The sequence below is a fragment of the Petaurus breviceps genome, unplaced genomic scaffold (assembly GCF_028583685.1).
Source record: "Petaurus breviceps papuanus isolate PSGF00001 unplaced genomic scaffold, PetGlider_PUasm1.0 90667, whole genome shotgun sequence".
In the NCBI taxonomy this organism is placed as follows: Eukaryota; Metazoa; Chordata; class Mammalia; order Diprotodontia; family Petauridae; genus Petaurus; species Petaurus breviceps.
Window position 1 is genome coordinate 1,467,201 of NW_027187302.1, and position 14,214 is coordinate 1,481,414.

A 14,214-nucleotide genomic window follows, 5' to 3' on the forward strand; every position below is an offset into this window, starting at 1 on the left:
AGAAGTTCTGCTCTTGGGAATTTATGGAAAGTCATGGACAGGAATGGCACCAAATCATAAATTGTGTTAGAATCTGAAACCAGTAGAGGAAATCACACCAACAAAATCATAGCTCCACCAAAAACAGCAACTTGGGATCATATATAAAACACATATTTCTCCATTATTTGACATACTCCCAAGGCCATTCCTTATCTCTTCTACCTGAAGTTAGGTAGGCTCCTTAAAGTATTTTTAAGAAAACATGAATTATGCCAAGATAAAACTTCGTGAAAAAGAAATAGACATTCACAATTATATATCATATATATGATAGAATTTTAGGAAAAGCAGAAAAAAAATCAGCTGTGAACATTAATGACAAAATCTCACTGTGTTCTGCTTTTCTTCAACACTTGCATTTATTTTTTAAAAATTCAGAACAGAAGAAAGGTCTTGACTGACACCTTGTGGTCAAAATAGTTTATATAATGAAATGAAAGTATTTACCATCATCTTCAAAATCATCATCTGTTAACCACCATGGTGCTGAATTTTTCTTCTTCAAATCTCTTTTTCTATGATGTCTGTGTGTCTTATTTGAGTTTCCAAATGAATCATCTGAAAGAGACTGAAACAACAGGGTATGGTGCTTTTTTCTTTCAGAATTTATTTATTTATTTTTAGTTTTCAACATTCATTTACACGAGATCTTAAGTTCTAAATTTTCTCCCTCTCTGCACCCTACCTCCCACCCCAAGATGGCAAGCATACTGATTACCTCTTTCCCCTGTCTGCCCTCTCTTATATCCCTTCCTCCCCATCTCCCCCTTACTTTCTTGTAGGGCAAGATGTATTTCTATACCCCACTGCCTGTATATATCTATCTTATTTCCTGGTTGCATGTCACAACAATTTTTTTTAAACATTTGTTTTTAAAACTTTGAGTTTCAGATTCTATCCCTTCATGCCTCTTCACCCACCCCCACTGGGAAGACAAGCAATTCAAAATAGGCTATACATGTGTAGTTATGCAAACATTTCCATAGCAGTCATACTGTGAAAGACTAACTCTATTTCCCTCCATCATATCCTGCCCCCTACTTATTCTATTTTCTCCTTTGACCCTGTCCCTTTTCAAAAGTGTTTGCTTCTGACTATCCCCTTCCCCAATCTGTCCTCCCTTCTATCATCCCTCTCCCTTTATTCCTTCCCCCCTACTTTCCTGTCTATGTAATTGAGTGTGTATGTTATTCCCTCCTTAAGCCAAATCCAATGAGAGTAAAGTTGACTCATTCTCTTTCACCTTCCTGCTCTTCCCCTCCATTGTAACAGCTTTCTCTTTTACAGGGTATATTTTAAAAGAAAAAAAAAACATTCGTACCATATCACTATTTTTTAAAGTCTCATTTATATCAGCGGAGAAGGTGTTTTTGCAGTCAGGAAGGGTCTATATACTGTCTCCCACACTAACTCTGGGACCTTGAGTGGCCACTTAACATCTTGTTTGCCTCAGGCAACTCCTAAAACTTAGCTAAATCACTGAAGCGTTGCTATGTGCTCCGGTAGAGCAGTTTCCATTACCAAGTATTACCCCAAGAAATTACAGCTTCTTCAAGTATTCTTTTTATATCTATATTTACAGAAAGAACTCAAAAATTGTTCATTCATTACTGTTATTTGAAAATTGCTCTCTTAATTGACAAAATATTCAAAATCTGTCTTGTACTTTAAAATATAAGCATTACATACCAAATCATTAGATGGTTTCATTCTTAACTCAAACTATCGTAATTAATGTTTTCAGATTATTGTTTTTAATCATACTAAAAGAGAAAACATTTTAAAATACAAGTTTGTAGTTCTGACATTACGAAAAAAGAAAAGTTAAAATGCATAAAAACCTAGCAAAGATGACTTACTTTAACTGAGTTGCAGACAAACATCCAACTCAATTACATTTTGATGAAAAATATCACTAGAAAAGTGAATCCTAAATGTGTTCATATGTAAGGCGGAAAATTACATTAACTGAGGAGAAAAGAAATAGATACTAATGACAGATACACATTAGGACTTTGTGAACATATACTTTTAGGCACTCTACTTGAGACACACATGTATACGTGTGTATATGTTAAATATCTATTAAACCCCTATTATAATTGGGAATTGAACTTATAGCTATCGTGAGAACTACTAGCAAATAATCAATTAATTAGTTCTCCTTTGACATTTTTATTGTGAAAAAGAAACATTTGTTATTAAGCATTTCTAACAGTAAATGCCTCCATTACCAGTATCAAAACATACAACCTCTTTATTTATGCTTAAATTCCTCTTAAGAAATTTTAGGCACAGTTATGAAATTCAAACATTAGTAATTACTCATGGAATTTGAGGACATTAAGGTAAGGAGAAAAAAAAATCTTACTTAGCTAAACTGGTCCCTGGATAAATGAACAAAAGTCTGCAAATGGGAATACCTGAAGCTTCTGTTATGTTAGTTAGGTGAGCAATTAAAACTGACAAGGGGGAGGAAAAGCAAACCTTGGCCACAGTTGGCCCAGGTTTAAATACTAACATTATTGTCTTTCAAATATAGGTGCAAACAAAGGTCCTTGAGGTAAAAAGGCAGGTAGATTCCCTGGATATTTCTAGGCCAGTGGTCATCCATTAGGACAAATGTAACAAACTTGGGGAATTCATATTCATAGAACATGAATATAAAGTAACATCAGGTATAAATCATCAAGAAACTCTGTACTTAAACTTTAGAACAACCACAACAAAGAACAAAGTTTGCGCTTGATGTCCAGGGCCCTAGGACACACTACCATTTCCTATATCATGTCTGGGCTTTAAGAGGTTCCCAAGCCACAACTCCATTAGGCCCTGTTCTTGCTTGTCACAAGGCAGGCTCTGGGAATACATCAGCTCTTGCTGGTCGGCTAGAAACATACCACCTGCTGTTTCCGTTTTCTGCATACCTTCTAGGACACAGCAACACAGTGTGGCACAAGGCTGCCCTATTGAGGGCCTTTGCTGTTGTTGTTCAGTAGCTCAGTTACATCTAACTCTTCGTGACCTTGTGGACACATACTGTCCATGAGGTCTTCTTGGCAAAGATACTGGAGTGGTTGGCCATTTCCTTCTACGGTGAATTAAGGCAGAGGTTAAGTGATTTGCCCAGGGCTTCACAGTTACTAAAGTGTCTGAGCCTCAATTTGAACTCAGGTTTTCTTGATTCCAGGCCAAGCACTTCCTCTATTGATCCACTTAGCTGCCTACAGCTGAGGGCCTACTTTGAACTTTCTAATCACCTGCCTATATGCATGGACCTCTCCTCATCTGCTGACGATCTACATGGACCCAACAGTCCAATGGTTGCTCTTATCTCAATGATAATGAACCTCAGATTTGTGAAAGATCTCTCACCCCCGTCCAGCTGTCCATTTCCTCATTTCCACCTTACCACTATCACACAGCAACTTTTCCTTGGAAGAAGAGTCCAAACTTATCTCTTGATCAACAGCCTGATGGCTATCATCTACTGACACCCAGAACATTCTCCCTCCTTTCCAAATGAATTTAATGCCTAATTCGCAGCCTGTCTCTACACCCCAATTCCTGCCCACAAACTATGCTCTTTATAATAATAATAATTATAATGATAATAGCTAGCACTTATATAGTGTTTTAAGTTGTGTAAAGCACTTTAAATCTGTTATGCCATTTGATCTACAGAACAGCTCTCTGAGGTAGCTGCTTTATTATCTTCATTTTATAGAGTTTGGTTCAAAGTTTTAAGTGATTTATCCAGAGGCCCACAACCAGTATGGGTCGGAGGTGGAACTTGCACCTAGGTGTCCCTGGCTCTGAGGCTAACAACACCTCATATTCCTCCAAATACCTTAACTTCTCAGTTCCTCAGACGATTCAACTCCTAAGACTTACTCCTATCACACCTTAAGTTAAGCATAAGTATGCATATACATAGCATCACCCACAAGTGTTCCAACTTCTATATTCAAGAATTCTGTCTAATTATAACCTTTTATCTTCTTAGCTCCCCCTACCCTTACTCCTACTAATCCTAATTCTTCTTCCTCACCATGATCTCCAATCCCCACAATTTTCAGTACCTTCCTAAGCCATTACCATACTCTGCTTACATTCTCCTTCCTTCCCAAACTTGAACCTTCTGTGAACCAGTTCAAATCTGCAATAGCTTCTATTATCCTCTAATTTCAATTTATTACTGTCAATGTCTTGCTAAACCCTAACCCTGAAAGATTGCCTCTGTCTTCCCCCTTAGCTCCTATTCACTCACTATTGAATGAGCTGGAGGAAATCAGAAAAACCCTGCAGACTAGGTACAAATTCTATATTCCTTACTGCAGGCAGACAATTCCAACTCGCTGTAATGGTTCTTCCATCCCACTTACCATAGGGATTATTCCAAACCTCTTTATCTTCTCAAGCCTCTCATACCACTCCCTCCTTCCACACTCTGAAGTTCTCACCTGGTACTTCATTGAAAAAATTGAGGCCATTCACCAAAAGCTCCATCTTTCCCCCTTCTACTCATTTCACCAGCCTAACGATAGCATCCCCAGCTATCTCCTCCTTCACTCAAACTGCTGATGAAGAGTGGCCCTTCTCCTTAACAAATTCAACCCTGCTACATGTACTTTTGATGCTAGATTCTCCCATGGTCTCCAAAAGAATGAACCATAATCATTTTCTCAATATAATTTTCAGTCTTTATGTACTGGTTCTTCTCCTAATGACCCAGAACATTCTGAAGTTTTCCCTGTCATTAAGAAAAAAAATAATCCTCTACCTTGAATCTACTGTGGTCACTAGCTATTGTCCTATATCTCTCCTTTCCTCAACTCCTCTCCTTTCACTCTTATCTAAACTCTCTGCAATTTGGTTTCCAATGTCATTATTCAACTGAAAATGTTCCTTCTCAAGTTACCAATGACATCTTAGTTGATAAATTTGATGATCTCTCAATTCTCATCCTTCTTGAGCTCTTGGTAGCCTTTGACACAGTTGATCACCTTATCCTAGATATTCCCTCCTCTTTGGATATGAGTGCTATGTCCTGCTCCTCCTCTTTGATTATTTCTTTCCAGTTCACTTTGCTAGTTCTTCATTCCTGTAATCCATAGATATGCCCCAAAGCTCTGTCCTTGTTTTATCTCTCACTTCAGGATCCCATTGGCTCCCATAGGTTCAATGATCACCTCTATGAAGATAACACTAAGATCTGCATATCCAGTGCAAATCTCTCTCCTGAGCTTCAGTCCTATTTCCACATTGCTTCTGAGGCATCTCAAGCTGAATGTCCCACAGGAATCTCAAATCCAAATGTCTATATCAGAACTCTTTATCTCTCACTCTATATCTACCACTCTTTCTTATTATTACTGTCAAGGGGAATATCATCCCTCCAGTCACCTGGATTCATGACAGTGTCTTAATTCTCACCCGACCCACACATACAGTGAGATGTCAAACATTGCCATATCTGTCTTTATAGCAACTCTCACATATGTTCCCTTCATTCCACTCACACAGGCATTCCTCACTCTAATCTATCCTCCACTTAGTTTAAAAAATTATTTTCCTAAAGCGAGTGTGTAACCATACAATTCCAGGATCTTTTCAGATCCTGAATCTGTCATCCACTGTATTCATCCACCACTCTTCTTTCTAGCTTCATGCCATCTGAAAATATGATGAACAGGACATCTATATTTTTTATTCAAGTCACTGAAAAAAAGCACATATTCCTAGGGTACATCACTGGAGACCTATTATAATATTGACACTATTAATAAATGCTATTTGAGTCTAGTCATTTAACCATTTCAGAATCTACTTAATTGTATTAGTCTGATCTATATCTCTTCATGTTCTCCCCAAGAATAATATGAAACATTTTAACAAAAGCTTTACTATACTCTAGGTACACTACATTCACAATATTCTCTTATCTTCTATTTTAGTGATCCCAACAAAAAAGGAAATGAAATTAGTCTGATCTTTACAAAGTTATGCTGGCTCTTTGTAATAACTGATTCCCTTTCTAGATGTTTGCCAATCATTCCTTTAATAATTTGCTCTAGGGGCGGCTAGGTGGCGCAAGGAATAGAGCACCGGCCCTAGAGTCAGGAGGACCTGAGTTCAAATCTGACCTCAGACACTTAACACACACACACACACACACACACACACACACACATGCTCTAGCTGTGTGACCTTGGGCAAGTCACTTAACCCCAATTGCCCTACCTTCCCCTCTGCAAAAAAAAAAAAAATTTGCTCTACAATTTTGCCAGGAATTAAACTCAATCTCACTGGATAATAGTGTGTGATTCTCTTTTCTTCCCTTTTGAAAAATCAGAATAACATTTGTTCTTTTCCAATCCTGTGGTACCTCTCCCATTTTTCATGACCTTTAAATGTCACTGATGGTGCCTCAGCAATCCCATCTGCCAGTTCCTTCGGTACTTGAGGATGAAAGTCATCTGTGCCAGGTGACCTGAATTCACTAACGACAGCTAAAAGCCCTCATTAGCTCCTAACGTATCTCTGACATGTCAATGTCCTGTTACATATTTTCTTTTTTTATAATTTCTAATGCAAAAGGTCATTCTAATTAGCCAATAAAGAAGCAAAAAAGAGAACTGAGCAAATCTGTCTTCTCTCTGTTGTTCATCATATGATTAATGGTGTCTGCAAAGTAGCAGGATAATAATAAATCAATAAATGTCATCAGCATGTTTATATATTACTAACCAAACCCAGCAAGAAATGACAAGTGGAATATCATTCAAAATATGACAAAATGGATATAACACACAGGAAATAACTTATAAAGAAACGTGAGATTTATTCAAATTTAATAAAAATATCTTAACAGAAATAAAAAGAAATTTAAATAACTGAAGAGATTGTCACTGATCAAGGTTACATCTTGCCTGCATACAAAAAAATCACAATACAACCTCTCAAATAATTTACATATATATTACCACACCTGCCTAACTTAGAACGGCCAAAGAAACAATTTATAGAATTAAGTTTATTTCAAAAAATGAAAGATTCAAAATCTCAAGGAAAATGAGAAAAAGGATGACTAAAGGCACAGTATTATCATACCTCAAACTATATTATAAAGCAACAGTCATTAAAGCTACTTTATACTAGTTAAAAATCAGAAAAGCAAATCAGATGAACAGACTAGATAAGCAGGAAACAAAAGTAATCAAAAACAGTCGTCCAGTACTTGATAAACCCCAAAATATAAATTAGTGGAGAAAGCATTCCCTTTTTGGTAAGAGCTACAGGGAAAACCGAAAAGCAGCCTAGCAGGAATTGGCTTTGGTACAACATCTTATACCATAAGCTACAAATGGAAATAACAATAATAATAACTAGCACTTACACAGCACTTTAAGATTTGTAAAAGTGCTCATTTTATCCTCATAAGGAGCAATTATATTCATACCCATTTTATACATAAGGAAACAGAAGCAAATAGAGGTGTGACTTGACCTGGGTCACTAACTGAACAATTCTCAGAGGTCAGATTTGAATTCAAATTTCCCTGACTTCAGTTTCAGCTCAGTCCATTGACACTTACCTGCCTCTGTATACAACCTGAATATAAAAGTTTATGTCATAAAAAAAAATACCATCAAATACCTGTCAAAACTACAGCTAGTAGAAGAATTCTTATTAACCAAATAACAGAGGAGATAATAGAAGACCAAAAAAAGTAATTTTTCATGAATAGAATCAATGACAATTTAAAAGAAATAAAGGACAGGCACATTTGCATCAAATATCACTAATAAATGCTTAATGCTCAAGATATAAAATGAAATTATATACCATCAAGGACCACTACCAAAAAGATAAGTGATCAAAAGATGTGAAGTTTCCAAAACAAGAAAACATGCTGCAAATCACTGCTAAAGAGAAATACATATCAAAGCAACTCTGAGATTTTATCTTATACCTTGCTAATTTGCAAAAAATGACCCCCCAGAAAGGAGAACAGTCAATAATGAAAGGATGTAGGAAGACAGCTCCCATGGATTCAAAAGTTACTTCTATGCTAATGACTTTCAAATCTATTTACTTATCTAGTTCTAATTTCTTTTCTGATCTTCAGACACACATCTCCAAGTGCCTATTGGACATGCTGAACTGGATGTCCCACAGATTAAACTCAACATATCCAAGACTAAATTCATTATCTTTCCCCTCAAATCCTCCCAGCTACTTAAACCAAGAACCTAGGGATAATCCTTGACTTCTCACTCTCTCTCACTACCTGTATCTAACTGTTGCCAAGGCCTATTTGTTTTAACTCTTTAACATCTCTTGTATACATCCCCTTCTCTCCTCTGACACTCTCATTTTGCTGGTACAGGTCCTCATCACCTCAGACCTGTACTGCTGAAACAGGCTTCTAGTTGTTTCCCCTGACACAAGGATCTTCCCATTCCAACCCATCCTCCACTCAGATCTCAAAGTGATCTTCCAAAATAGTTCTGACCACGTCACCCTATAACCTCCAGTGGTCCACCACCACCTCTAGAATCAAACACAAAATTCTCTGTCTGGCATTCCAAACCTTTCATAACCTAACCTGCCCTGCCTCCAAGTCATTTCCAGGCTTCTTATATTGTTGTTCCTACTCCAGGCATTTTCCCAGCAATCCTGCATCCCTGGAATTCTCTCCCTCCTTATCTCTGCTTCCTGGCTTTCCTTCAAGCTTCAGCTAAAATCTTGCCTTCTAAAAGAAGCCTTTTCTAATCCCCTTTAATTCTAGTGTCTTCCTTCCAATGTTATTTTCTATTTAGCCTGTATATAAACTCTTTGCATGTAGCTGTTTGAATGCTTTCCCCCCATTAGACTGTGAGTTGCTGGAAAGCAGGAACTATCTTCTGTCTTTCTTTATATACCTAGTACTTAGCACAGTACCTGGCAGAATACCTGTGTGATTTACATAGTAGGCAAACAGTAGATGACAAACTGAATATTTACATAATGCTGTTTTCCATAAGAGGCAGTGAGAAGCATTAATATATTTTTCTGCATATGTATAATTTTTAAATAATAAGAAATCATAGGGGCAGCTAGGTGGCGCAGTGAATAGAGCACCGGCCCTGGAGTCAGGAGGACCTGAGTTCAAATGTGACCTCAGACACTTAACACAAAAACTAGCCGTGTGATCTTGGGCAAGTCACTTAACTCCAATTGCCCTCCAAAAAGCAAAAAAAAAAAAAAATATATATATATATATATATATATATATATATATATATATATATATAGAAATCATCCTTTAAAAAGTAAGACAAATAGGTTCCAGCTGTAGTTCTATCAAATAGCTGTGTGACTATGTAAAAGTCACTCTGAGGAATCAGTTTCTTTATCTGTAATAAATGATCTCTAAAGTCTCTTCTAATATTAATATTTTTGTGTAATCAATAGAAGTAAAAAAGTCTTAATGACATCATTTCTGCTCTTCAGTTATATATCCTGCCTTTCCTTCTCATAAGGCCCCTGTCACCATCTTTCTGGGAGATTACTGTCCCTACCAATGGAGGCTTCACCACTACGTCATTCATTCTTCTGTCACTGTGAATATCTATGGTCCAAAGTGATGTCAATTAAACAGGATTCAAACCAGCACAATCATCTTTATTTCTCTACCTGCTAGTGGTCAAACTCATAAGAAACTGTAATTATCATCCAGAGAAGCAGCTTTCTTCTGAAACCTTTGTGGAGTTGTAATTTAGCAACTATCCCTGTAGGTGCTGGAGCCTCAACTGCCTCAAGAGGCTCAGCTTCTGAAAACCCACAAAAGAAAGTTCTCACCACCACAGTCCCCAGCACTGCCAAATGTTTAACATCAGAAATGAACATCCTCTTAGTGGTGGCATAGGACTTAAAGCATGACTAGAGAACGTGGGGTGGGTGGGCATGTGCATGTGTGTTGGGAGAAGAGGGAAACAAAGAACAGGGATGATAAGGGGGAAGTCAATTTTATGGCCAATCAGTTGCATCCATGAGAATGTTTTAGAGCTGTGGCATCATACTCACATAGAAGTGGAGACCACTAAACTATTCATACATAAGGATCCCTGTGGGCCATATACTGACCTGTTTTTAAAATGCAATCTATGTTTTATTGTTTTTTAAAATATATTTCATTAAATATTTCCCAATTACATGTAAAATTTTTTTTTAACATTCACTTTTTAAAATGCTGAGTTCCAAACTCTCTCCCTCGGTCCCTCTCCCTCCTTGAGAAGGTAAGCAATTTGATATTTATTATACATGAGAGATCATGCAAAATATATTTCCATATTAGCCATGCTACAAAAGAAAACAAAGACAAAAAAAAGCTTCAATCTATGTTGACATCCTTTTAAATTTTATCTGCATTATTATCATCTGCATTATTTTCCCCATTATTTTCTTAAGTCTATATAATTAGCAAAACAATGCATCAAGTTCTGATCTGTAGCATCTGTTGATGATTTCCAATGTGTAAAGCCTCTCACTGAAAATTTAACAATCAGGTGGCAAAGTGGATACAGTGCCAGGCCTGGATTCAAGAAGATTCACTTTTCTCAGTTTAAATCTGGCCTCAGACACTTACTAGCTGTGTGACTCTGGGCAAGTCACTTAACCCTATTTGCTTCAATTTTCTCATCTGCAAAATGAGGCAGAGAAGCAAATGGCAAACAAACCATTCATGTGTCTCTGCCAAGAAAATCCCAAATGGGGTCATGAAGAGTCAGGCATGACTGAACAACAACAACAAAATTTATTTTGTTAAGTATTTACCAATTACATTTTATTGTAGTTTGGGCTGCACCTGGTAGTGCTGTAGGCTGTATTTGGCCTTTGGGGCATGAGTTTGACACCTGTATTTTATAGTAAACAAACTTTCCTTTCATCCCCTAAGTATACCCAGCCTTTATAAGCATCCTCCAGACTGAAGTAGACAAAAGATTAATTCAATAATCCTAGAATTACTCATCTAATTTTTGGTAATATTTACCAGTGAGTTCATAATTTTCCTATGAAAAATTTGAGGGCTAGCTAATCAGTTATTTAGAATTGTTTTTAAAACATATGTACAGAGCTACAATGACATATGCATATGTGAAAATATGTATATTATCAATCAATCAATAACTCACCTATAAGCATGAATAGTACACAGAATTTGTTAAATCCATTAAACAAATGTAAATTTCCAATTATAAATATCTAGTGGAGATACGTGCCCATAAAGACTTCTCCTAAGTGACTTGCCTATTATATCCTATAATTATAAAAAAAAAAAATGCACCCAAGTTCTAAGTGACAACAGATGGCACTGATACTCTGAACAAAGGTTTTTCTTAATTAAAAAATAAATAAACTAGACCTTTCTAAAATTTTGTACTTTAAAGCAAGGGTTCTGGACCTAAATTCAAGGTGGCCATGGACAGATTTCAGGAGTTCTCTGAATTTGGATGGGGAAAAAATTTAAATCTTTATTTCAATATAATTGGTTTCCTTTTAATCTTATATATCTTATTTTATGCATTTAAAAATATTCTGAGAAGGGGTCTGCAGGCTTCATAGACTGCCAGAACGGTTTATGGTTTATGCCCCCAAACAGGTGATACTTCACAGTAGATTAAAGAAGCTGGAATTAAAGAAACAAATATTATTTTCAAAACATGGCTAATTATCTTTACTTAAAAAAAAGCTTTTAAACTTAATAATATTTTCCAAATATTGTGTAAGAAGGCAGTATTAAACACGGGTACTCCCGTCCTCCTTCCTCACTCCATAGAAAGAGAAAGGATGTATTTTCACACCTATGAGAAAGTCAGTCCCATAAAGCTATCACCCTGAAGAAGAGACAGGAGGCTTTTTGTGCCAGGTACATCAAACTACTACTACTATTCTGACTACTTCAGAACATGGTGGTGGCATCTCAGGACCCTGAGCCAAGAGCTCTGAGAACAGCTTTCCCAGACCACTGTACCTGCTTCAAGTCCAAGTCCTATAAACCATCCTCAAGGCAAGCAACCCACGTGTAGAAGGGGCTGACCATTTCTACCAACACCTATACTAACCAAAGGCCAACAGTTAAAGATGGGTAGGTAAGTCTAAGAGCCTCAGGAACAGCATCCTCTACCAGGAGGTGGGGAACCTTCAGCCTTGAGGCCAGAAGTGGCCTTCTAGGTCCTTAGATAAGGCCTTTTGACCAACTCCAAGTTTTACAGAACAAAGCCTTTTATTAAGAAGATTTGTTTTATGATGTTTGGATTTAGTCAAAGGGTTGTACTTAGGACCTCAAGAGTCACATGTGGCCTCAAGGTCGCAGGTTCCCCACTCTGCACTTAGAAGAATATAGGCGCTGCTTGCAGCCCAGTACCTATTGCCATTATCCAGGGAAACCTTTGTTTAGATTTGACATGGTAACTGGTATCTGGAAAACTTTGTTTAATCTAAACTTCCCTATTTCTGCTTTGTGTACCACAATCTTCCCAGATTTGTAACCTTGGAAGACATGTTTCACTCCTCCCTTATCCTTAATCCCGAACATCCCATCAGTCCTTAAATCCTAGCAATTCTACCTTTACAATAGTTAGTGTCTCCATTCACACAAGCAATTACCCTCATTCAAATCCTTATCACCAATCAATTGGAGTATGGCAACAACCTCCTAATTGGTTTCCCAGTCTCTCACCTCCACCTCCTTCCATCCTTCACACAAAATTATCTCCCTAAGGCATAGATCTGACCATACTACTTCCAGGCTCAAAAACTTTCAGTGGCTCCCAGATCATCATTATTTTTTTTAAGCAATTGGGGTTAAGTAACTTGCTCAAGGTTACACGGTCAGTTATTTCTGAGTGTGGTGCTAAGTATCTGAGCCCGGATTCGATCCCAAGGTCATCCCAACACTGGGGCCGGTACTCTTACTTGCTGTGCTACCTGGCCACCCCAGATCATCATTATTTCTAAGATAAAATACAAATTTCTTACCTGTTATGGCTTTCTATAATAATCGAGATTCAACCTACCTTTCTGACTATACTTCACATTACAGACCAAATTCCACAATTCAGACAAACTAAACATTCCATCTCTCTCCTCCATATCTATGCCCAGAACTTTTCTTTCCTCATCTCTACCTTTTAGGATCCTTATCTTTTATCAAGGTATAGCTCAGTTGGCACTTTCCTGAATGAAACCTTCCTTGATCTTTGCCAGTTATTACTGCTCACTCTTCCTCAAATTTTCCTACTTTGCCTCATCATTCAGTTTTGCCCTCCTTGCCCTCTATTTGGTATTATTTCTATCTGTATACATGTTATATTCTCATGGTATAATGTCCCAACTAAAATCCTATCTTTTAAAGGAAACTTTTCTCAACTACTCTTGATTCTAATGTATTCCCTCTGTTAATTATTTCTTGTTTATCCTGTATATAACTTACTTTGTATATATTTGTTTGCATGTTGTCTCCTCCACTACATTGTAAGCTCCCTGGGGGCAGGAACTGTTTTTTGCCTCTTTTTGTATCCCCAGCACTTAGCACAGTGCCTAACACATAGTAGACAGGTAACAAATGTTTATGTATTATAATGTACTATCTTTTCTGACAGGAAATGCCTTTTGTCTTTGTATCCCTAATACCTAACAGTATCTTAACCATGGTTGGCACTTAGCAGTCAACAACTCAACAAGTATTTATTAAATATGTAGCAGCCACTGCCCTACACGCTGAGATACAAAAAGAAAAGCAAAAAGTTCCTTCTATCAAGAAACTTAAGTCTAATAGGGTAGGCAAGACAGGTATAGCCATATATAAACAAGGTATATAAATGTGACACATACACACATATGATAAACTGGAGAGAATCTCAAAAACATTAGATTAATGAGGACTGGGGAAGAGTTCTTGATGAAATCTAGGAGGCAGAGATAAGGAGGGAGAAATTTTTAGGTATGGGTGACAGTCAATGAAAATGCAGGGAATAGAAATATGCAGTGTCTTGTTCATGGAACAGCAAAGAGGCCAGTGTTACTGATGGAAGAGCAAGCAGATGGGGAATAAGGATAAGAAGACTGAAAAGGAAGGCAGAGGCCAAGGTATGAAGGGCTTTAAAAGACGAAGAGTGCATTTTA

At 37.2% G+C, this 14,214-nt stretch overlaps 1 protein-coding gene across 4 annotated transcripts in view; it reads right to left on the reverse strand.

Annotated features, from left to right (window-relative positions):
* Window positions 1–14,214, reverse strand: part of CEP162 (centrosomal protein 162) — a 144,169-nt gene that overhangs the window by 95,436 nt on the left and 34,519 nt on the right. For 3 of the 4 annotated variants that reach the window (XM_069065081.1, XM_069065082.1, XM_069065080.1), the window contains one exon: window positions 490–610. The exons of the other annotated variant lie outside the window; for it this stretch is intronic. In XM_069065081.1, coding sequence (XP_068921182.1) covers window positions 490–610 — 121 coding nt within the window. The remainder of the gene's footprint in view (window positions 1–489; window positions 611–14,214) is intronic. 4 annotated transcript variants of the gene reach the window in all.